Source organism: Camelus dromedarius, chromosome 1, assembly GCF_036321535.1.
Source record: "Camelus dromedarius isolate mCamDro1 chromosome 1, mCamDro1.pat, whole genome shotgun sequence".
NCBI classification, from domain to species: Eukaryota; Metazoa; Chordata; class Mammalia; order Artiodactyla; family Camelidae; genus Camelus; species Camelus dromedarius.
The window spans coordinates 122,120,539-122,144,394 of record NC_087436.1 but is presented as its reverse complement, the minus strand read 5'-3'; the positions used below and the strand labels follow the sequence as shown (position 1 = coordinate 122,144,394).

At 44.5% G+C, this 23,856-nt stretch overlaps 1 protein-coding gene across 1 annotated transcript in view; it reads right to left on the bottom strand.

Annotated features, from left to right (window-relative positions):
* Nucleotides 1–23,856, bottom strand: part of LOC105100866 (DNA polymerase nu) — a 108,815-nt gene that overhangs the window by 68,835 nt on the left and 16,124 nt on the right. The window contains exons 4-5 of the mRNA XM_064489385.1: nucleotides 20,511–20,594; nucleotides 20,082–20,177 (exon numbers count right to left, since the gene is read on the bottom strand). Coding sequence (XP_064345455.1) covers nucleotides 20,082–20,177; nucleotides 20,511–20,594 — 180 coding nt within the window. The remainder of the gene's footprint in view (nucleotides 1–20,081; nucleotides 20,178–20,510; nucleotides 20,595–23,856) is intronic.

Genomic DNA, 23,856 nt, shown 5'->3' with positions numbered 1-23,856 from the left:
TCATTCCTTTAAGAACATTTAGCGACTACCTGTCATATGGTAGACACCACTCATTTCTGGGATAAAATGCTGAGGCGACTCAAGGAATCAACAGTAGAAGGAGGCAGTCACCAGAGCAAGGGAGTAAGTGATGTCACAGGTTGAGTAGAAGATGCTCTGGGAATGCACACCTGTAATGAAACTGTCGCCAATTAAGATCATGTGAGACTAGACAAATGGGCTACGGGCACAGAACTGAGAGCCTAGAAACACCCACGCCTTTATCAAAGTTCATATCTCGCAGATGCATTCCAAATTATTTTAAGTTACTCAAAACTGTTATAAGTTATCATTGGAATAATATATATGAAAAGCATTAAAACGTAATGATAGAGATTTGGGATAGAAGGGAGAAGTAATTTGGGAGGAACACACTTGGGAAAGGATAAATGGGGGCTTTAAATGTATCCAAGCAAGCTTTTAAGCAGATGATGGATACACAGATGTTCATTATATTGGCTCCATACATAGAGGAAAAGAGGCATCTGATCGACTTTGGGCGAGGGAGGATGAGGTGGGGCTTCCTGCTGGACACGTTTCCTGAGTAGAGACCAGGAGACCGGGTGGTAATCAGGTGAAGGAGGATGTGCTCAGGGACCTAGGGCAGCAGGTTGGTGAAGGAGGATGTGCCCAGGGACCTAGGGCAGCAGGCGGGTGAAGGAGGATGTGCCCAGGGACCTAGGGCAGCAGGCGGGTGAAGGAGGATGTGCCCAGGGACCTAGGGCAGCAGGCGGGTGAAGGAGGATGTGCCCAGGGACCTAGGGCAGCAGGCGGGTGAAGGAGGATGTGCCCAGGGACCTAGGGCAGCAGGCGGGTGAAGGAGGATGTGCCCAGGGACCTAGGGCAGCAGGCGGGTGAAGGAGGATGTGCCCAGGGACCTAGGGCAGCAGGCGGGTGAAGGAGGATGTGCCCAGGGACCTAGGGCAGCAGGCGGGTGAAGGAGGATGTGCCCAGGGACCTAGGGCAGCAGGCGGGTGAAGGAGGATGTGCCCAGGGACCTAGGGCAGCAGGCGGGTGAAGGAGGATGTGCCCAGGGACCTAGGGCAGCAGGCGGGTGAAGGAGGATGTGCCCAGGGACCTAGGGCAGCAGGCGGGTGAAGGAGGATGTGCCCAGGGACCTAGGGCAGCAGGCGGGTGAAGGAGGATGTGCCCAGGGACCTAGGGCAGCAGGCGGGTGAAGGAGGATGTGCCCAGGGACCTAGGGCAGCAGGCGGGTGAAGGAGGATGTGCCCAGGGACCTAGGGCAGCAGGCGGGTGAAGGAGGATGTGCCCAGGGACCTAGGGCAGCAGGCGGGTGAAGGAGGATGTGCCCAGGGACCTAGGGCAGCAGGCGGGTGAAGGAGGATGTGCCCAGGGACCTAGGGCAGCAGGCGGGTGAAGGAGGATGTGCCCAGGGACCTAGGGCAGCAGGCGGGTGAAGGAGGATGTGCCCAGGGACCTAGGGCAGCAGGCGGGTGAAGGAGGATGTGCCCAGGGACCTAGGGCAGCAGGCGGGTGAAGGAGGATGTGCCCAGGGACCTAGGGCAGCAGGCGGGTGAAGGAGGATGTGCCCAGGGACCTAGGGCAGCAGGCGGGTGAAGGAGGATTTGCCCAGGGACCTAGGGCAGCAGGCGTCTAAACAGAGTTGATAAGAGCAACGGCTCGAGGACAAAGGAAAGAATGAGGGTCCAGGAGTCACAAATCACAGCAGAGCATCACCCACAACCTGTCAAACATCATCTAGCTCCAACTCAAATGCCAAAAAGCTAGTACAAACATGCTAGCAAAATGCTGTGCATAGAAAACTAAAGGAAATAAAGACTCACAGAGGAACCAAAGCAAAAATCCAGCTAAATAATGATCAGATTTTAACACTTCCAATCAATATATTTTTTAAATATAACATAAAAAAATTTTTTTTAATGTTAACCTAGAAGAATAATCAGGCAGGACTCTGGACACTAAAGAATTCATAAAATTACAATGTGAAAGGTCAGATATTTTGAATTACAAAATGTTGATAAAGTCTGAGCCAGTATCGCAAATGGCACTGCAGTGAATGAAGGTATTAACAAAAACTGGCCTTGTTGATGGAGAAACATTAGAAGGGACATCTAAAGCCACACCTGGTAAGGAGGTATCAGACAACGGAGAAATGCTAAGAATGCAGCTCCCGGCAAGTGCAACAAGAGCCAAGACCCCCAGCACCTTCCCAGGAGAAAGTCTTGGTAAAAAACATGGCAGTTATAAGAGGGACATACAAAACAAGGAGTGACAGGCACAAACTCTGCAGTATCTGAGTCAGGGGGCGAGGAGAGTTCAGGTGAACCTAAGGCCTCAGGGCCACGCGGGCCTGGGATGACAGGGCGCCACAGTCTGGCACGGGGAAGGGTTTGGCCCCACTGTCAACATGCTGCGATCCCGATGATGACCCCAAACCAGACGGCTCTGAGACACTGGAAGACAGCTCGAGAGGGGATCACACGTCCAGGTTTCACTTGATAAAACCTTGGCGCCTACCGCGTCCCAGGTGCAAAGCCAGGCCGGGAGAGGCGTCAATGAGCCGGAAGGAAAGGCCCTCGTCCTCGTGAAGCTCACAACTCAGCGAGGCAAAGAGAAGTAAACAGGCAGTTGAAACACAATGTAGTAAACATCACCGTAGGGGAAGTACAGGGAATATCCAGGAGGGACACTGGACGGAGGCTCTGATAAAGCAAAGACTGGCTAACAATCTAGCCAATGCTAAGAGAACACAAAGAATGCGAGGTTTTAGACGGATTAAGAAGTATGAGGTGGGAGCTTTATTTCCACCAGTTGAAAAGGAAGTGCCCTCACCCTAGCAGTGAGGGAAAGACAGGCAATATATAAGATCCTCACTCCCCTGAACCCAGGGGAGTGAGTGCCCAGCAGAGAACTGGCCAGTGCGGGGCGTGAGGACACTGCCAGAGGCTGGGAAGGTGCCACGGAAGGGACAAGAAAACAGCACACGGCACTCACCCGGGGCCGGGCAGCTCTGGCCCCGCCGGCCGTCCTCAGAGAACGCATAGCTCAAGAGCAGCAGGTAGAATGCTCAGAGGGCCTTTCCTCAGGGGTGGGGAAGAGTTAGTTTTGGATGAAGCACTTCTCTGGACCCGCATAACAAATCATAACAGCAAGACCAGAAAGGGACAAACTGTTTCCAAGGAACTTAACTCATCCCAGAACAAAGCTCAGGAGAATTTACGTGAACGCAAAAAGGTCCATCACCCAACCGTGTAAAACCCACAGTCTCTAGCACCCAGACGAAGATGACTGCACGTGCAAAGCAGCAGGAAAACGGACTCATGGTGAGGATAACCGTCTACGGGAGCGGACCTGTAGTGGGCACAGGTGCTGAGGTTACAGACGAGGACTTTAAAACAGTCCTCCACTTGGATCCAGTATGTTAAACATTACGGAGAGACACGGATGGCATAAAAAAGATCCAAGGTGAATTTCTAGAAGCGAAAACTAATGTTTGATATGAAAAGACACTCAGTGGGATTAACAACAGATCGGACATGAAAAAAGAAAAGATTAGTTAACTACAAGATACACTAACAGAAACTATCCAAATTGAAACAGGAAAAAAAATCCTAGGACAAGGAGAAAAATGAGTCTCAGTGAGCTATGGGACAAACACAGGTGACCTAATGTACGTAACCGTAAGTGGAGTTCCCAAAGGAGAGGCGACACAAGGAGGAACACAAAAAGTATGTGAATGAATACTTGCCAGTAACTTTCCAAATGTGATTGAAACTATAAACCCACAGATCAAGAAACTCAAACATAGAAACAAAAAAATTATGCCAAGGTACATCATAATCAAATTTCTCAAAAGTAAGAAAGTGCTTAAGAGAAAAAGCTTTACAGCCTGATTAAAAAAAAAAAAAAAAGACACAGATAGAGAAATGAAGATAACGGTGACAGTAGATTTCTTATCAGAAACAGTGTGAGAAGAGGGTAAAGTAACACTTTCAAATACTGAGGGAAAAAACTTCAACTGAGAATTTTATACCTCACAAAAATACCATTTGAAAACAAAAGGGAAAGAAAGACTTTTTCAGGCCTACAGAAGCTGGAAGAATTCATCAACAGCAGACCCACACTGTAAGAAGTGTTGAGAGGTTTCCTTTAGGCAGAAGGAAAGTGACGCCAAACAGAAACCTGGATGTAGACAAGCAGGGAGGAGCCCTGCAACTTTACACAGGTAAACATTCAAGGTTTCTCTTGTTATTTACATCTGTTTAAGAGATGTGGACTATTTAAGCAAAACTAAATACACTGCGGAGTTTGTAACTGAAGTATAAAGTAAAATAAAAGACGATAATAACATAAAAGCCAGGAGAACAGAAACGGAACATTATTGGAAGCTTCTGTACTGTGTGTGGAATGACAGGACTACTGAAGAGAGACTGTGAACTAAAGATGTCCACTGTAAACCCTAAACTAGCCACTAAGACAACAGAACAAAGTGTTACAGCCAATATATCAAAAGAGAGAAAAGAGAATCATTAAAAACTGAATCCAAAAGCAGGCAGAAAAAGAGGCAAAGGGGAACAAAGAACAACTGGGATAGATACAAAGCAAACAGCAAGATCACAGACAAACCTGATCGTATAAGTACTCACATTACATGTGGACGGACTGAACGTCCCAAGTGAAAGGCCGATACCAGAATGAATAAAAAAGCAAGACCAACTTCCTACAGTAAATGCACTTTACATATAATGAGAACAGTTGTTTAAAATTACAAGGATGGGAAAATGCCACGCTAACACTAGCTGAGAGAAAACTGCAGTGGCTATCTTAACATTAATATTAAATCATATTTTTATTATTTTTGCAATTATCTCCATCCTGGATGCCTGAACAACAGTTACTCCATTTTGATTTTTAAGTGCATTCTTTCCTCTAGGTTAAAACAGATGTACAACGCATGTTTGACAGGCCATAAGACAGGCTGTCCATTGACATCAGGAAAGAAGAAAGATTTCAAATCAATAAACTCAGCTTCGATTGGATTACCACAGTCTGTTCATTCTTATTTTGTAGTTGGCTTTATTCCTTTGCTATCTATGTAAGTTTAAAAAGCTAAAGCTCTAATGTGTTCTTAGAAACAGTAATTAGTATACATATGTAAACTAAAACAAACATGCTATATAGTGTATATATGTATTTACATGCAATATAATGTGTATGTGCAGTTGAACTGCAATAATTCTACCCAATAAAACTGAAAAAGGAGAAAAAAAAATAAACTCAGTTTCCACCTTAAGAAATTAGACAAGGGAGAGCAAATTAAGCACAAAGTAAGCATAAGGAAGAAAATGAGAAACATCAAATCACAAATCAATGAAATGAAAAACAAAGACAACAGGGAAAATCAATGCAACCAAAACCTGACCATGGGGAAATAAGTGAAGACACCAATTACTAACATCAGGGATGAGAGAGGCCACATCACTACAGATTTTACAGATAGCAAAAGAATAAGGGAATATTATAGATTACTTTATACCAATGAGTCCAACAGTATAGATGAAATGAACAAATTCCCTGAAAGACACAAACGACCAAGGCTCCCTGAAGAAGAAACAGATCACACAAATAACGCCGTATCAATGAAAGAAATTGAACTTGTAGCTAAATACCTTCCCGCCTAAAACCTCCAGGCCCAGACGATTTCACTAGTAAGTTCCACCAAATAGCTTTACATAAATTCTTCCAGAAATTGAAGGGGAGGGAATACCTCCCAATTCACTATCTGAGGTTGGCATTATCTAAGTCTGGTCTATGATACCAAGAGCAAACAAAGACATTACAATAAAATAAAAAATAAAAAAAAAACTACTAACCAATATACATCATTAAAATAGATGCAAAGACTCTAAACAAAATTTTAGAAAATTTAATCCAACAACATATAAAAAGGATAATACAGCAATACCAAATGGGCTTTATTCCAAGAATGAAGTGTTGGCTTAACAATTGAAAATCTATCAATACAATTCACCATATAATAAATTAAAAAAGAAAAACCAATTAGACAGAATTTAGAGTAAAAAAGAAACCCTTACATTTATGGTGAACTTATTTTTGACAAAAGTGCTAAGGCATTTAAATGAGGGGAAAGGATGGTCTTGGCAACAAATGGTGCTGGAAAAATTGACTATCGAGTCACAAAAACATGAATTCAGACACTTGCTTCAAGCCATATAAAAAAATCAGTTAAAAATGGAACATAGATCTAAAGTAAAACCAGAAACTATAAAACTTCTAGAAGAAAATGGGATGAAATCTTTGCGTCCTTGGTTTAGGCAAAGATTTCTGAGACTCAACATCAAAAAACACGATCCATGTAAGAACACACTGACAAATCAGTATCTGTTAAAATTTAAGACTCCTGCTCTTTAAAAGATGGGTGTTTAAAGAACGAAAAGACACACCGCAGACTTGAAGGAAATATTTGCAAAGTATGTACCTGAGAAAGGACTTGTATCTAGAATATGTAAAGAACTCTCAAAACTCTGTGATAAGAAAAAAAAACCCTAAAAATGTGCACGAGATTTGATTAGATGCTCCATTAAACAAGAAAAATGAATGCAAATAAGCACGTGGGAAGATGCCCAACATCACCAGCCCTTAGGGCAATGCAGTCAGAGCCAAGTGAGACACCTATCAGAACGGCTAAGGTGGAAAAGACTGGCTGTACCAAGTGCTGGTGGGGATGTGAAGCAGGTGGGACTCTCAGGAGCTGCTGGCACGAACGGCAAGTGGCACAATCACTTTGGAAAACAGTTTCCCAGTTTCTTAAAAATTGAAACATACACATCTACCATTTGACCCAACTGCTCCACTCCCTGGTACTTAGAGAGAGAAAAGAAGTGGTACATCCACATAAGGACTGTGCACGGCTGTGCGCAGCAATAACCCTAAGTGGAGACGGCGCAAACTCTGAGCCACAAGTGATTGTAAGTATCTTTCTTTCTTATGGGTGAGTTGTGTTCCGTTACGTGTATATATGCTGCATCTCCAATATCTATTCAACTATCGATGTGCACTTGGGGCGCTTCCGTATCTTGGCAATCATAAATAATGTTGCTGTTAATAGCAGGGTGTATGTATCTTTCTGAATTAATTCTTATTTTGTGGTTGGCTTTATTCCTTTGATAACTATGTAAGTTTAAAAGCTAAAGCTGTAAACATTCTTAGAAACAATGAGCAGTACATACAAGTAAATTAAAAACTATACGTGCATTAAAAAAAATGATCTACCAAGCCATGAAAGATATGGAAGAAACTTAAAAGACATTATTAAATGAAAGAAGCCAGTCTGAAAAGGCTACAAACTGTACAATTCCAACCAAAGGACATTCTGGAAAAGGCACAGCTACAGAAACCATAAAAAGATCGTGGTTTCCAGGGGTTTGGGGAGAGGGAGGGAGGGAGGAATGAACAGATGGAGCACAAGGGATTTTTAGGGCAATGAAATTATTCCATATGATACCATAGTGGTGGCTACATGTCATCATGCGTTTGTCAAAACCCGCAGAATGTACAACACCAAGAGTGAACCCTCATGTAAACTGTGGACTTTGGTTGATAATAATGTGCCCATATTGATTCATCGATGGTACCAAACATGCCACACTGATGAGGGATGTTGAGGGTAGGGGAGTATATACATGTGGGTGGGGCGGGCTACGTGCAAACTCTCTGTATTTTCTGCTCAATTCTGTTGTGAACCTGAAACTTCTCTAAAAGAATAAAGTATATTAAAACAAACAAACAAATTGTGGTACACAGATCCAGAGGGATACTACTCAGTGATAAAAAGGAATAAACTATTGAAGCAGAGAACAACATGGCTGAATCTCAAAATAACGCTGAGTGTTAAGAAACTGGACAAAAAAGAGTACATAACATGTGATTTCATTTATATAAATTTCCAGAAAATGTAAACCAATATATAGTGACAAAAAGCAAGTCAGTAGTTGTGTGAGGTTGTGGGTGAAGGTTGGGGCTGAGGGGGAGGATTACAAAGAGGCACAAGGATACTCTGAGGGGTGACGCGTATGTTCACTATCTTGATTGTGTAAAGATGTCATGGTTGTATATATGTCAAAACTCACCAAATTGTTTGCAATATGTGAAGTTCATTGTATGTCAATTATACCTCAATAAAGCTGTTAAAGAAATTGAGGTTCCTATTTCTGGTTAAGAATAAATCCAGCTCAGGGTGGGAGGGTATAGCTCAGTGGTAGAGCACATGCTTAGCATGCACGAGGTCCTGGGTTCAATCCCCAGTACCGCCACTTAAAAAATGAATAAATAAATAAACCTAATTAAGTCCTCCCACCAAAAAAAAAAAAAAAAAAAATCCAGCTCCACTGAGTGCAGCTGTAAGAATTGGACAGAATGCATAGGACAACGATTTGAAGACTTGATAAATTAATAAAAGCAGGCAGATTGGAGAGGCTGACCAGAATCTGAAGTACTACCCAACTGGCAATGAGTTCAGCATTTCTTCCTCTTGGTCCTCCTGCCACTTGGCCCCAGACATGGGGCCAACAGCATGAAGTGTGCAGCAGAACAGAGATACTAAAGCCTCAGATTTCTGGCAGGAAGATCAAAAAAAAAGAGAGAGCGCCAAAGAACCAGACCTTAAGTAAGAAGACTGCAGAGAGGGAGGAGCTTGGGAAAAGGAGTTAGTTACAAACCGCTGGGCTCAGCTTCAAGCTGCATGCGTATGGATGTCATCCTAAATGGCATTCCGATGACTCTGAGAACTGTCGTGCTGTGCGCCAGAAACTGATACAACACTGTAAACTGGTTACACTTCAATTTAAAAAAAGACTCTGAGGACTGAACTAAGATAGACCACAACCCAATTCCCAGCCACGGAACTGACTGACCGCTGGGTGGCCACCGTTTGGGAATACCTGAATAGTACTACAGAGGGTCTGAAAACTGAACATGCATTGGAACCAGAGCTCGTGGAGGGAAGGTCACAACTTGCAACCTGGACCTAACCACTGACTGCCCACCCACTAAAACAAAAATATCAACATTGTAGTGGGATTTCTAAACAACACCCAGATTCTCATAGCACAATATTCCAAATGTCGAGGATACAACTCCAGATTACTGGACACATGGAAAAGCAGGGAAATATCAAATTACACTGGAAAAGAATCGAAAGATACCAATGACAAGATGATACAGATGATGATATTATCTGACAAAAACTTTAAAACAGCTACTATAAAAATGCTCCAATATATTTATTATGTGTATTACTGAGACTGGAGTTGAATCAATTGAATTAACTCTATTCTCACAGTTCTTAAATAAACTGTATCCTGTTAATGCTTCATTAAAATGTCAGACTATGGGAAAGACATGAGTCAACCAAAATACAAAAACAGTGTACATTCCCATCATGAGAAATAACCATGAAGCAAAACACAAAAGTGGGTGGTAAGACCTTCAGCAGTCAACTGGTAACAGGAACCTCCCAGGACACAGGAACCTCCCAGGAGGGCGTGTGTGAGGCAGAAACTAGCTTGCTGGAAACGCTGAAAACCGGTTATAATCTGGTCTTCTAAAATATCAACCGAGTGTAGTTTGTGTGCTTTAAAACAAAAGGCAATTCAAGTCCTAGCCGTTCTATGGCACCACTGTGTACCTGCACAGTGTCTGGTTAAGTGTGTACTGCTGGATTACATGTGAAAAAATGAAAGCACTGAAGTGCTGTAAGAAAAGAGGCAAACGCTGGACTGGACGTGAAGCACACGCCCCGCACAGAGGGCCGGCACCAACGAGAGTGAAGGGTGAGATGGCTTGTTTATTCTAAAACAACTCGCAGGGATACAGCGTACAGCGGAGGGAACAGTCAACAACACCGCAGTAACTTTGTATGGTGCATAATGCACAAAAAATCGAAATCACCGTCGTATACCTGACACCAATATACTATCGTAACTCAACTCTACTTCAATTAAAAAAAGAAAGAGTGAAATGGGACTCTGTCAGATGAAGTGCAGGGATTCCACAAGCTGTTGCTGAAAGAAAAGGTAGAAAAATAAAATTCTAATTCTGTAAAATAAAGAATGACAAAGTCATTACATGTCTCTGTGTATAAATGTATAGATACATATGGGTCTATGTAAGATTTTGTTACAAGTCTGGAGGAAAATATGAATTTTCTAGGCTGCTAGTATGAGCTACCGACGGCCCTGAGACAGGGTACAGGCACAGGTTTGGGTGTGGTGAGGGAGCGTCTATAATAAAAACAACTTGTATGATGTAATCCCATTTGCGTAGAGGTACGTGTATGGGTGTGCACATGCATGTGCGCATAAAGCAGCACGTGGTCACCAAATGCTAGTGATGGTTATCGCTGGGCTGTGGCGTTTCAGTGACTTCTACTTTGTTATTTATATTTTTACCTATTATTTGAATTCTTTAGAATTATTGTATATTATTTGTATAATAAGAAAGCTATTCTAAGTGTAGCAAGCATTGTACACCTTAAAAAGGGGTGGAAGAGAAATGGAGAAAAAGAATTCAGTGTTTTACAAAGGGTTCATCTTTAATATACAGAGAGCTTTTCCATGCCTATTAAAAAGTACACATCCTGCAGAAATGTGGGCAAAGTGATGTGAACAGACAATTTGCAGAAGAATGACTCTTATATAGTCAACCTCACTTAACTTTTCAAGGGACAGAAATTTAAAGATCAAGCCAGGAACTCGTAGTCAAAATAAAGACTCCCTGCACTGGCAGGGATGTAGAGAACCGAACATTTCACAAGCTGTTTGATGGGGAAAGTAAAATCATTTTTTTTTTCTGGAGGACAATTTAGCAATGTAAAGCCTTAAAAATACACATACACTTTGACTCAGAAGTTCCATCTATTTCCATTTATGCCATGGAAATCAACAGGGAAATGAACCAAAAATATATGTCCAAGGATGTTTACGGTCCCTCCATACGAAATAGGTAAAACCCAAAACAATCTAACTGGCCCTCGGCGCGGACGGCTGTTAAGAAGAGCATAACGCAGCTGTTAAGGCGGGGACGCAGACTTCCAGGACAGGTGGGGGCCGAATACACACCTCATGTTTATCTCCTCTTTCAAAACATTCAATGGCAATCACAGAAAAGTTAAGTACAACCAGAGCATACAGAAAACGTGGGAGGAGGGCTGCCCGCAAACCGGGGACCGGAGACATTTCTGAAAGAGTGGAAGCTCAGCAGGAGAGAGCCCGGAGATAGGACAGAAAACGGGGACCTCGACCCCCGTTCGGGCCGAAACAGGGCCCTCCGCAAGCGGCGAGCTTTCCCGCAGGGCTCCTCCGCGGCGCCGGGCGGCCCGCGCGCGCACAGGTGCGGCGCCGGGCGGCGCGGGGGAGACCGCGGACGAGCGCCCTCAGGCGGGACGCCCCACACACGGCCCTGCGGAGCCGTGGGCGCGGCGACTCGGGAGCGCAGGGCCCCCGAGGGGGGTCCCGCCCGCGGGCGCCCCGCTCTCCGCCTCCGTGCGCGCAGGCGGCCGCCGAGGCCCGGCAGGGTGCGGGCAGGCTGCTGGCAGGGCCCGCGCAGGGCCCGCGGCACCACAAAGGGAAGGGAAAGAGGACTCGTGTTTTGGTCGATGAGCTTCCGCCGTCCTTGAATTTCTTCACTATGAACACGTACTCATGTGTACATGTACTATATAGTGCCGACTTAAATAATCCCTGCATGTGATTCACACACTTAAGTAATTCAAATATTTAAATCTAAACACAGATTCAGGTCAATACTGATGTCTAATGTTAAGACATCTTAAATAAAATTAAAAAGTATAAAAGTGTGCTTTCATTTTTATATAAAAATAGTATTTTATAAATACATGTGCTTAGCAAGAACTCTGGAAGGCTAGACACCGAGCCGCTAACTGCGGTTAACGCTGCCTGGTGGCGCGATCAGTGACTTTTATTAGTTATTTTACATTTCTTTTCTGTACTTAAGGAATTGTTCTGTAATGAGAAATTAGTGACAAGTCGTTTTACTTCAAAAATATAAAGCATTTAAAAAGTTCTAAAGGGGATTGTTTCTTTACTTTTTCTGTTGATTCATCGTTAGTGTAAAGAAATGCAACTGATTTTTGAACGTTAATCTTGTAACCTGCTACCTTGCTGAATTCTTCGATCAGCTCTAGTAGGTTTTGTGTGGACCTTTTAGGGTTTTCTATATATAGTAACATGTCGTCGGCATATAGTGACACTTTTACCTCTTCTTTTCCAATTTGGATCCTTTTATTTCTCTCTCTTGCCTGATTGCTGTGGCTAGGACTTCCAGGACCATGTTGAATAGGAGTGGTGATAGTGGGCAGCCTCGTCTTGTCCCAGATTTTAGTGGGAAGCTTTTGATTTTCTCACCGTTAAGTACTATGCTGGCTGTAGGTTTGTCATCTATAGCTTTTATTATGTTGAGATATGTTCCCACTTCACCCACTTTGGTGAGAGTTTTTATCATTAATGGGTGTTGAATTTTATCAAAAGCTTTTTCTGCATCTATTGAGATGATCATGAGGTTTCTGTCCTTTCTCTTGTTGATGTGATGTATCGCATTGATTGATTTGCGTATGTTGAACCACCCTTGTGTCCCTGGGATGAACCCCACTTGGTCAGTTAATTGCGTTAAATGTTTCTGAGGCAGCATCATAAATTCAGGGGCATTTATAGATTCTCTCATCAGAGGTAGTCTTAACAGCAACAAAGAAATGGAGGTGGTCATCAGAGCACCAGATATTTCAACACATTTCTAGAAGTCAGAAGCCACCTGTCCAGCACAAATCTGAAAACCAAGGTGGTGGGGAACAGGAACCCGTCCCTCCTGCCCTTAGCACCGGAGCGTGCGGCTCCGGGCAGGAAGACCCCCCAGTAAATCAACACTGTGCAAGTGGGGGCCATGTGTCCCCCAAACGTGGGAGGCGCTAAATAAATATTAGCTGAATCAATAAACAGAGACCCCCCCACAACCGATCAGTATGGGATCCCCTCTTAGGAACAAACCCATGGCTAGGTGACACCTCAGTTCAGACACAGACACGGACACCAACTTACAGGATGCTTGGCTGACAGTCTCCCAGTCACAGTCCCAGTCTGGTTCCACGTGGAGGAGATGGAGCCCTTCATCAGTTAGAGAGAACCAGTTACACTCCGACAAGGCTGCGCGAGGTCAAAGCACACTGGACTCGTCAGCCTCTCGGCTGCAGCGTGCACCGTTCACTGCTCCACTCCAGAGACCCCTGAGTCACTGCCCTGAGCTCCCAACCCGAACCGTCCTCGGGGTCACAAAACTCCTACGTGTGGTCACGGGTGAAGGAGATTCTCTTCTAGCCCACGCAATAGGACACGTGGGCCAATGCACCATGGGCTCAGCATGGACTCAGCGTGGGGCTGTGCACGTTGCCGTGTGGCCTCAGACAAGTCACAGAACACCTCTGACTGCAGATTCCTCATGTATGAACTAAAACAATATCTCCCTAAATGACTGCTGAAGAGAGATGCAGAAATAGATGTGAAAGCGTGTGGCCAGCAGCAGAGCTGCCACGTAAATGTGAAATGTTAAGGAATAATGTCAACTTATGCTATAGACCTGAATGATAACAAAATCATAGTTCATAGTTTTAAGAATATTAGGTTATTTAAAGAAATCCTACATGTGTCTGAACTCATGTGTAAACCATATTCCTAATCAAAATATCTTTTTTAGCTTTAGTTACCTTTTTCATGCAAGCAAGTAATCCATCTACAAAAGTTGACTTGATCTTGTGAGCCTGGATTACAAAGACAAAAATAATCACTTTCTTTGTTCAAGTGTTTAAATTAGGAGCAAGCATCAAAGCAGTGCTTCACGGGGTGCTGGGTGTGTGCCGCTGATGCCACCTCAGACAACTCCAGGAGGCCCTGGAGTGGCCTCCGGTGGTGCCCAGAAATAAATAACAATGACCAACAGACAGAGGTGTCACCCTACCCCTTTTAAAGTCAAAATGAACTTTTTGTTCTGGAATAATTCTTTTCACAGAAAAGTTGCACAGATAAATGGGGAGTTCTCGAATACCCGCCCTCCAGCATGTCCTGAGGGACCCCTTCTCCGTCCACTCTCGGTCCACGCTACTGTCACACCTCTCGAGCTGCCCAGCCCTGACAAGGACAGCAGTCAATCACCACAGTCGCTTATGCGAACAGACCGCAGGTGTGTGAACACAGAAACACGAGTAGCTAGAAGAGGACAGAAGAGCGTGTCTGGAAGTCAGTAAATACCAGTGCAAGATGGCAGAGCGCGGCCTGGCCTAGAAATGGGCAGGGGCTCCTGGGAGAGGCCTCTAAGCTCGGGACTAAGGGCGCCCAGCTCACACTGCAGCCACACGAGGAGGATGCACTGGATACGTCCCTCTGGATTTCCATTCGTTCTCTTCCGTTTGTGACTCCTTTGGTTCACAATGCTGAGCAGGGCAGTTTGTAGACTTGAGTAATAGCATGTCTGGGCACAAGTAAGCAGGGCTAACTCGAGGGCAACCCGAACCAACCCTGTTCCCTTTAGAACACTGTCGGGGCTACTCCAGTGACCATGGATTTGTGAACAGACCCGGTGTCGCGTGGTTCCCCTTCATTACCAACTTACGTACAAAAAAATTAACTTACCTGCCTATATTCCAAAATTATTTTGGGTAATGGATGAAGGTCTTGCAGAGCATTTAACTAAAAAAAAGAATAAATGTCATCAATATAATTCCTTCATTTAATTTTAACATTTCAAACACTTATTTTCAGCTAGAGAAAGCCCTAATAATAAATGGTCTATCTTGAGCATATTTTCCAAAAGACTCATAATAAACTCAGTTTATCAAGTGTCTTAATCTTAATCCCCTGCAAAATCATTATTATGGGAGATAAAAGTACTCACATGAGCTTGGAAATAAGATTTATTTCCTCTTGAGACTTAGTGAGTAACTCACTAGTGTGGGGACACCCACATCTGAGTCACAATTATCTAGGTGTAAAGTCAGGGAGGTAACACTGGAGTGTGATTATGGGTTTTAAAGTTAATCTCAGGAAGCCAAAATATACATAAGAGAAAGTACAAGATCATACGAACACAGCTTGTTAAATTATCACAAAGTAAGCACCCTTGGGTACTGTCACCCAGAGGGAACATTCCAGTTTCCCAAGCAGCTCTCTGCTTCCCCTACCACCCTCCCCAGAGGTAACCGCCACCCTGACCTCGACCAGCAAGACCAAAACCACGTCTTCCAGGTTCTGAACCTCCTATCAGTGGGACAGGATAGGTGCTCTTTGTGCGTGGCTTCTTTTGTTCAACATCGTGGTTTTAAGACTGGGCCTTGTTGTGTGAAGCGGTATTTCATTTACTTGCACTGCTGTATGGAATTGTTTGAACACAGGACAATTATTTATCCATTCTGTCCTTCATGGATATGGGATTGTTTCCACTTCAGATACATAGATTTTGGTTAACATACATCCACAGTATTTTGGTAATGCATGCCAATGGAATACTACACACCCATAAAAAGAATAAAATAATGCCATTTGCAGCAACATGGATGGACCTGGAGACTGTCATTCTAAGTGAAATAAGCCAGAAAGAGAAAGAAAAATACTCTATGATATCACTCATATGCAGAATCTTTAAAAAGAGAAAAAGAAGACACTAATGAACTTAACTACAAAACAGAAACAGACTCGCAGACATAGTAAACAATCTTATGGTTACTGGGGGAAAGGGGGTGGGAAGGGATAAATTTGGCAGTTTGAGATTTGTGAATGTTAACCACTATATAGAAAAATATATTTTAAAAAGTTTTCTTTACAGCACAGGAAACTATAGTCAATATCTTATAATAACTGTCAATGAAAAAGAATATGAAAATGAATGCATGTGTGTATAAGCATGAATGGGACATTGTGCTGTACACCAGAGAGTGACACATTGTGACTGACTGTACTTCAATTAAAAAATTAAAAAAAAGGAGGAGTGAGGTTGCCGGGTCCGCGGAGTAGAGCTAACACCAGCCTGTCCTCCAGAGTAGGCGCGCCGGTTTACGTCCCCGTCACCAGGGCATGGCACTGCTGCTCCACGTCTTCGCCAACACACATTATCGTAGGTCTTAATTTTAGCCCTTCTGGTAAATGCGAAGCCTTATTTCACTGTAGCTCTAGTGTGCATTTCCCTAATAAAGTCAGGCATTATTCAAACGTTTATTGACTAATTGTGTATCTTCTTTTATTAAACCCCTGTTCATGTTTTCTGTCCATTTAAAACATTGGTTTGTGTGTCTCTTTCTTCTGGATTTATAGAAATTCATTATTCTGGGCAGGGTTTCCTTTAGTTGGCTCTCCCTGGTGAGATATCTTCTACCCTTCTGTGGCTTGCTTTTTCACTTTTTAATAGTGTCTCTTCATAAACGGATTCTTAGTTTTACTGTTGCCCAGGTTATTGGTTTCTTCCCTTACGCCTGATGCATTTTGTGTCCTGTTTAAGGGTGCTTATCTACCTCAAGGTCTTGGAAATATTCTTTTATGGCACCTTCTACAACCTTTGTTTTACGAAACACAGTTCACGAGAATTTATTTCTGCGCGTGATGTGAAGTAGCGGCCAAGACGCACCGGCCCTGCACGTAACAAGCCCTCCTCACGACAGAGACCGCGCATTTTACACATACACGTGAGGTCTGTGTGCAGAGTCCCTGTCCCGGCCCACTGGCCTACTTGTTTCTCCTTGAACTGGTAATACGTTGAACTGATCAGTTCCTCGTAACTCTGTTGTTTCCCTACTGCTCTTGATACGCAGTAGGCCTCTTCCCGAGATCATCTTGGCTCGTCTTAGTTTTTGCATGTCCATATGTGTTTGGGATTCAGCTTGCCAATATCTACCAAAAACTCCTGCTAGGGTATTAGTGAGGATCACTTTGAATCTATGAAGCAATCTGGGGGAGAACTGATGATACAATTTTAATGTATAAACCACAGAACTGTACTCTCCATTTGCATAAAGACTGAGGACCCAAGTCTTGGCCGGCCACAGAAACCAACACTGGTGTCCTTGGAATAGGCACCGCCCAGAGGGAGGAGTCCTGCCTCAGTGTCATCCAGAATTGCAGTTTTTTAGAAAAGCTGTCCCTAGGGGGATGAAAGTGCATGAAGATACTCAGCCAAGAAAACTGCTGAAGATCAACTAACTCTCCTTTTCCTGATACCTTACTCACAAAATAACTTTCTAACCACAGTCTCCCTGTGTATCTTGAATCGAGCTGTCTGAGAACACTTGAAAAGAATTAAGTGTTTGATTTCCTTAAACTCTGGATAAAGCCCTGCTGTGCCGGTGAACGATCAGAGGCAGAGGCCGTGGCCACCTGCCACCCCACAAGCCCGAGCACATGCCCCCTGTTGGCTCCCGACACTGCACTCTCCTCTCCCTCCCCACCGTGGCCCCTCGGTAGCCTGCAGCCTCTGCGGGTACCTCTCCTCTGTCTGACCCTGAATGTCAGTGTCGCAGAGATCAGTTCTGTGGTTATCAGTGTCGGCTACGTACAGAATCAGTGAGGAGCTTCAAAAACATGTATGTGACTGGGCCACCCAGCCCACAGACCCTGATTCTGTGGGTCAGTATGGGTCTGGGCATGAGTGTTTTCCCAAAGCTCCTGCCAGGGTGGAGGACCACTGTCCCAGGCGGTCACCTGCCCGACTTTAATAAAGTCAGCTGACCACTTCCAAGTGTGCATCTCCAGCACAAGACTTCTCCTCAGACCCAAATGCTCGTGTGACGTCTCTGTGTCAAGTCTTCTGAACACTTCTGTCTTAACGTGCCCAAGATCGAACCATGTCCCCCCTTCCCAGTAAACTGCTCCTCCCCCAGTTTTCTCTGAGTAGCAAACATCTCTATCTGCTCAGGTGCACAACTAAGAAAACCAGGAATTCCTCTGCATTCACACCCATAGAAGTTCCCTTCTGTTCTAAAAACGCTCTGAAAACATGTCTGCTGTGCTCCATCTTCACGGCCACCACTTGGACTCCAGGGCTATCAGATCCCACACTACAGCCACAGCCTCTCCAACCAGCTACAAGAGTGGTCTTTTTAAAACATAGCTAATGCCTGTCAAACTGGCCAAAATCCAGGACGCTGACACCACCACTTGCGGGCGAGGACATGGAGCAAACGAGGACTCTCCTCACTGCTGGTGGGAGCACAGAATGGCGCAGCCACCTTGGAAGAGGGCTAATCTAGGCCATGTGGCTCTGGGGAGGTAGTGAGCTAGTCAGAGGAAGTCTTCGATCTGTGTGGAACAAGCAAACAAGTAACTAGATAACTTTAGGTAACAGCAAGTTGTATGCAGAAAACAAATCAAAGTGAAGAAATAGGCTGCAGCTGGGGGCCTGTCATCTGTGACCAAAGAAGGTCTTTCTGGAAGCAGTACTTAAGCTGACAGTCAGAAACCAGCTATGAAAAACCTGTGGTAAGAGTCTCCAGCGTGAGGAAAGAGCTTCTGCAGGAATCCTCGGGGCAGCAAGCGTGCTAAGGAGGGTGGGGAGGGAGGAGGGAGGGAGGTCAGAGAAGGGGCAAGGCCAGACCCACAGGCCTAGGGGGGACAGACCCCAGAGCCTGGATTTTATTTGAAGTGTCATGCAAAGCCACTGGAAGTTCAAGGCCGGGGAGCGACAGGATTTTTCTAACGCTTTTAAAGATCATCCTGCCTGGGTGTGATGGGCCACCAGCAGGGAAAGGGCAGAAGCCGGGCGACCACTTAGGAGGCTCTGGGGCAGTCTAAGCAGGAGGAGACTGAGGCAGTGACAGGGAAGACGGAGGCAAGCAGGCAGACTCACGGCATGTTTTTGTAGGCAGACGCCGTAAACTTGCCATGGGGTGAGCATGAAAGAGAATCAAAGATGACTCCTAGGATTTTGGATGAAGTAGCTAATAATAACAGCCAATACTGACTGCTCTTTGAGAGCTCATAGCTCCTAAATACTGTTCTATACCACCACACACACGCACACGCACACGCACACGCACACACGCCGAATCCTCACGCGATTCCAGTAGTGAAAGCACTTTTATCATGTTTCTTTTACAGATCAGGAAACTGAGGCACAGAGCAGTCAAGTAACGTGTCCTACACTGTGCGGCTGGGCGAGGGCTGACCCCCAGCCCTTGCTCTACCACTGCCAGCTCCCGAGCACACAGGAGGAGGACGCTCCCCGAGGTGGGGAAGACTCGGGGGGAAGGGCAGATTTCAGCGCCTTCAGGGGAGCATCACTCCCTGCCTGACCCGCCGAGGGCCAGCCTGGGGACAGCGGCAAGCAAGGGGCTGAGACGAGCGGAGTGCGGTGCGGAAGAGGCAGCGTGCGCAGGGGAGTCTAGAGGGAAACCGTCCTCGGCTGCAGAAGCCAACGCTGGACAGAGAGGCACAGAGAGACGAGCCGGGTCTCACCACAGCAACACAAAACCACCTGCTTGCTGACACCCTCCACAGGCTTCCCGTGATACCAGGTACTGGATTCTCAATACTTGTTTATACTCTGCCATTGTGTTAGAGTAGACGCTCACTGCTCCGTGTTTTAAAAATGTTTTCTTCTCCAGAGAAGGGTAGACAAAATGTTCTAAAGTAAACCCAGGGAAAGAAGATCTCTCCCATTTCTGGTCTCACAAGGGCATGAAACAAAGCGGTTGTGTCTAGATGGTCAAGAATTTGGTTTTCAGAACAAAATGCCATCACACTGTCTTTGCAGAAAATAAAGCTAACTTACTGCTTCTGGAACACTGTACCATAACCCTCTGTGTCCTTGGCTCATAACTAGGAGGGGAACCTTGGGGTGGGGGCACCTTTTCTGCCATAAAAAGGAAATGGTCCATGGTGGTCGCCACCAGCCTGTCCCGCCACAAGAAGCTCAGGTGGGTCTGAGAGTCCACGTACACGTGCTGTGGACACACTGTTGTTTCAAAAAGCAAAGGGCCACTTTTCGAACCTTACCACGGCTTCTGAAGTGGACGGGGGTCTCTGCAGCCCAGTTCTGGGGAAGGTCTCCCTTGGACAGAGCAGGTGCAGCCTGAGCTTGCCAAACAGGATCTGCAGAAGAAGCAGTCACGGGAGGTGAGCGGGTCCCAGGCCTGAGGGGGCCGCACACCCGTGACAGCTAGAGGACCTGCCAGAGAAGACACACCCATCAGGGGGTTACAAGAAACTGAAATTCTGACTTTCTACTTCTCTTGGATTTAAAGGCTTTGAAGTAATGAATCTCAATGTGAGAGAACACGAACAGCTTACATGCTTTTTGGATAAATTATTAAAAATTCATAACATTTAACACTACGATAAAGATATTTATAAATGCAGAATAAATCTCCCTTTGATCCCTGAATAAGAAACATATGTTATAGAAGAACCAAGCCTTAGCTTTACCTCCCGAAGCTGATTACTGCTCGTTGTAAGAAACTGTTCTCCTGCAACAAAATGGGCTTCTTGCTCCAATTCCTTGAGACGAGACTACAAATGTGATAAACACAATCTTATTAATAGTTCTTACAATTTAAGATTATTGAATTTGTTCATGAAACAATTCTCAACAAAAGATCTTATAAGAATAAAAAATAGCGTAAAATTTACCAAAATGGACATTAAAAAATACATATTTTGACCTGTGGAACACTCAGACTCATACAATCACTCTCCTAAGTGAAGGTAACCTAAGAAAGCAAACTGAAAGAAGCAATAATACACCAAAATGAGGGAGGGAAAGAATGAATTCTCCAGCAACATTATGACCGGTAAAGGGATCCAGCATCATACCACAAACTGCAAAACTTCCACAGCGTCCCACGACAGAAGAGTCAGGACGAAGCTGCACAGTGACCACAGCGATTGCAATGCAGGGCCTCCCCTCCCAACAGAGGAGCAGCTACGGAGAATGAGCGGTAAGGCTCTGAACGGCCAACACAACTGGGACATAGCCGGGGTGAGGGGCGGGAGGCGTGGGAGGCCCAGGTGTACCTTGTGAAACAGCTGATGAACACAGTGCTGAGCGGAGCAGTAGGACATGCTGAATTTACGAACCCCTCACCCCCTCACCACTTAGGTCAGAAGAAAAGTAGGAGACCAAGACTTTTAAAAAATTATTATAAAAGAAAAAGAGAGCAGAGTCTAAACCAACTGACTCTGGGGAAACCAACTCTGCATTGTACCTTTATCAGACAAGAGCTGTCTTCAGGCTGAAAGACATTTATAAGCAGGGTCCAGGGAACCCAGAAGCAGGGCAAGCATGATGCAACAAAACAGTACTAGGCAAAAAGAAGAACCCCGAAACAACCACCTCGGTTAGTACACCAAAATTCTGCAGTCAAAGAAATGATAAAAAGAAGGAGCAAAGCATTAAAAGACAGGTAATCGATCTCTTCAGGAATAAGTGAGACCTCAGGAAACAAAAATTTCAGTAGCAAATTCTTTGATCTCAAAGAATTAAGCGAGACCATGAGCTTCCAGTTAAAATGGCACAGTAAATTCACACAGTAATATGTTCCTTGTGTTTACGCACACAACAGTGATGCATCGGTACAAAAAGAGAAAAGCAAACAGACAGTTTTGAACAAAACATAAACATCTCTTCAGAGCAGACATAGATGAGAAAGAACTACAAAGGAGCAGGCAGAGCAGAGGCCAAAGCCCAGCTGGACTGGGGCCAGGATCTGTCTGTCTCCAACTGCCGCCCAACAATCCACTGCGACCCACACCGTGTGGTTTGTTCACATTGCTATGGGTCAGCAGTTTGGGTGGGGCTCAGCTAGGTGCCCCTGTGGCCTCATGGGTAGAAGTTTGCGCATTCTTCATTAGACTTATCTCAAATACTTAGCCCATTGAAAATGCGTTTACTGGCTTCTTATTGACAGGATTTCTCTATACAGTCTGCATATAAGTTTTTGTCATATGCATGGAAAATACAATCAAAATCCCAAGAGGTTTTTTTTTTAAGTAGATCATGGAATTTTCTATGGAAATTCAAAGAATACAGAATGGCCAATACTGTGTGGAAGAACAAAGGTGGAAGAGTACAGGACATCCAGATGCATTACAAAGCTACAGTAACCGAGCCAGGGGAGCAGAACCACACGGACAGACACATAAAACAACAGACCAGAGCAGAGCCCAGAGGAAGACCTGCACATGCACAGCGACCTGATTTGTGAAAAAGGTGCTGCTGTAACTCTGTTGGGGAAACAATGGCACTTCTAATAAATGATGCTGAAATGAATGGAAATCCATTTGGGAAAAAAGTCTTAACTGTGCTTTATACCAGGTGGAAAAATTAATTTGAAATAAATGATATACTTAAAATAATACAGTTTATAGGATGAAGCATGGGAGAGTATTGTTACCAGAGGGCAAAGACTTCTTAGCACATAAAACTCTTATTTAGGAAATAGTTCATTGGACTTGTTGAAAATGAAGAGCTTCTGTTTATCAAAGACACAGCTACTGGGGGAGGGTATAGCTTAGCATGCGCTAAGTCCTGGGTTCAGTCCCCAATACCTCTTTTTAAATAAATGAATAAATCTAATTACCCTCCTCCCTACCCACACACAATAAAAAGACACAGCTATTGAGAGTGAAAAGACAAGCCACAGACACAGACTGGGCCAGATAGTAAATATATTAGGCTCCATGGGTCACACATGCTTTCTGTCACATATCATTCTCACATTTGTTTTTTTAATTATAAAAAACCGTTCTTAATTTGCAGGCCATATGAAAACCACAGGATGGATTTGTCCAACAGATGGATTTGCCAAACCCTGGACTGGGAGACAGTATTTTCAATTTATCTTACAAAGGAATCATATACAGAATATATAAAGAACTCCTACAAGTAAATAAGAAAAAGTCAGTTAACACACATTTTCAAATGGGCGAAGTCTTTGAAAAATTGGACCAAAAAAGACTATATTCAAAATACCATCAAGTATATGAAAAGGTGCCCATTATTATTACTTATCAGGGAAATGCAAATTAAATCCACAATGAGATACAACTACAGACCCATCAGAATAGCTAGAGTGAAAAAGACTGACAGTACCGTGTTGGTGAGAATGTCGCAAATGGGACAGTAAAATGTTAACCAATTTGAAAAGCTGTTTGGATGTACCCACCACAAGTACTCACATCCTGTAATCCAGCAATTTTACATCCATTCCTGGATATAAAACCAAGAGACAGAGCTCTCACATCCACCACACATTACGCACATGAATATTCACAGCCACTGTGATCACAGTGCCCACCAGCGAGCGAGGGTGTAAAAGAAGGATGCACCTCCCTACAGTAGGTTCTATAAGCAATTTTTAGTAGAATGCACTTCTGCTACTCTCAACCAAGCTGGTGAGTCCCTCAGACAGCATGTGAGCAAAAGGAGACAGAACCAAAGAGCCCATGCTGTGTGGCTCACATGAAGCGCAGGATCACTGAGGATGGAGTCAGATTAATGGCTGTCTCTGGGGGTACAAACTGGAAGGGGCAGGAAGGAGCCTTCTGGGTGCTGGAAATATTCTATATCTTGATTTGGATGGAGGTTACACAGGTGTGTACATATGTAAAACTACATCACGCTCTGCATGTAAGATTTGCACCAAGCAGACTCAGGGCAGATGGTGGAGCAGGAATTGAGAGGTGAGACTCCGTCTCCCACCTGGAAAACAAATGCAGGGGCAGAATCCTCTAATGTAACCATTTAGGAACTCTGGAGCCTGTTGATGGCTTG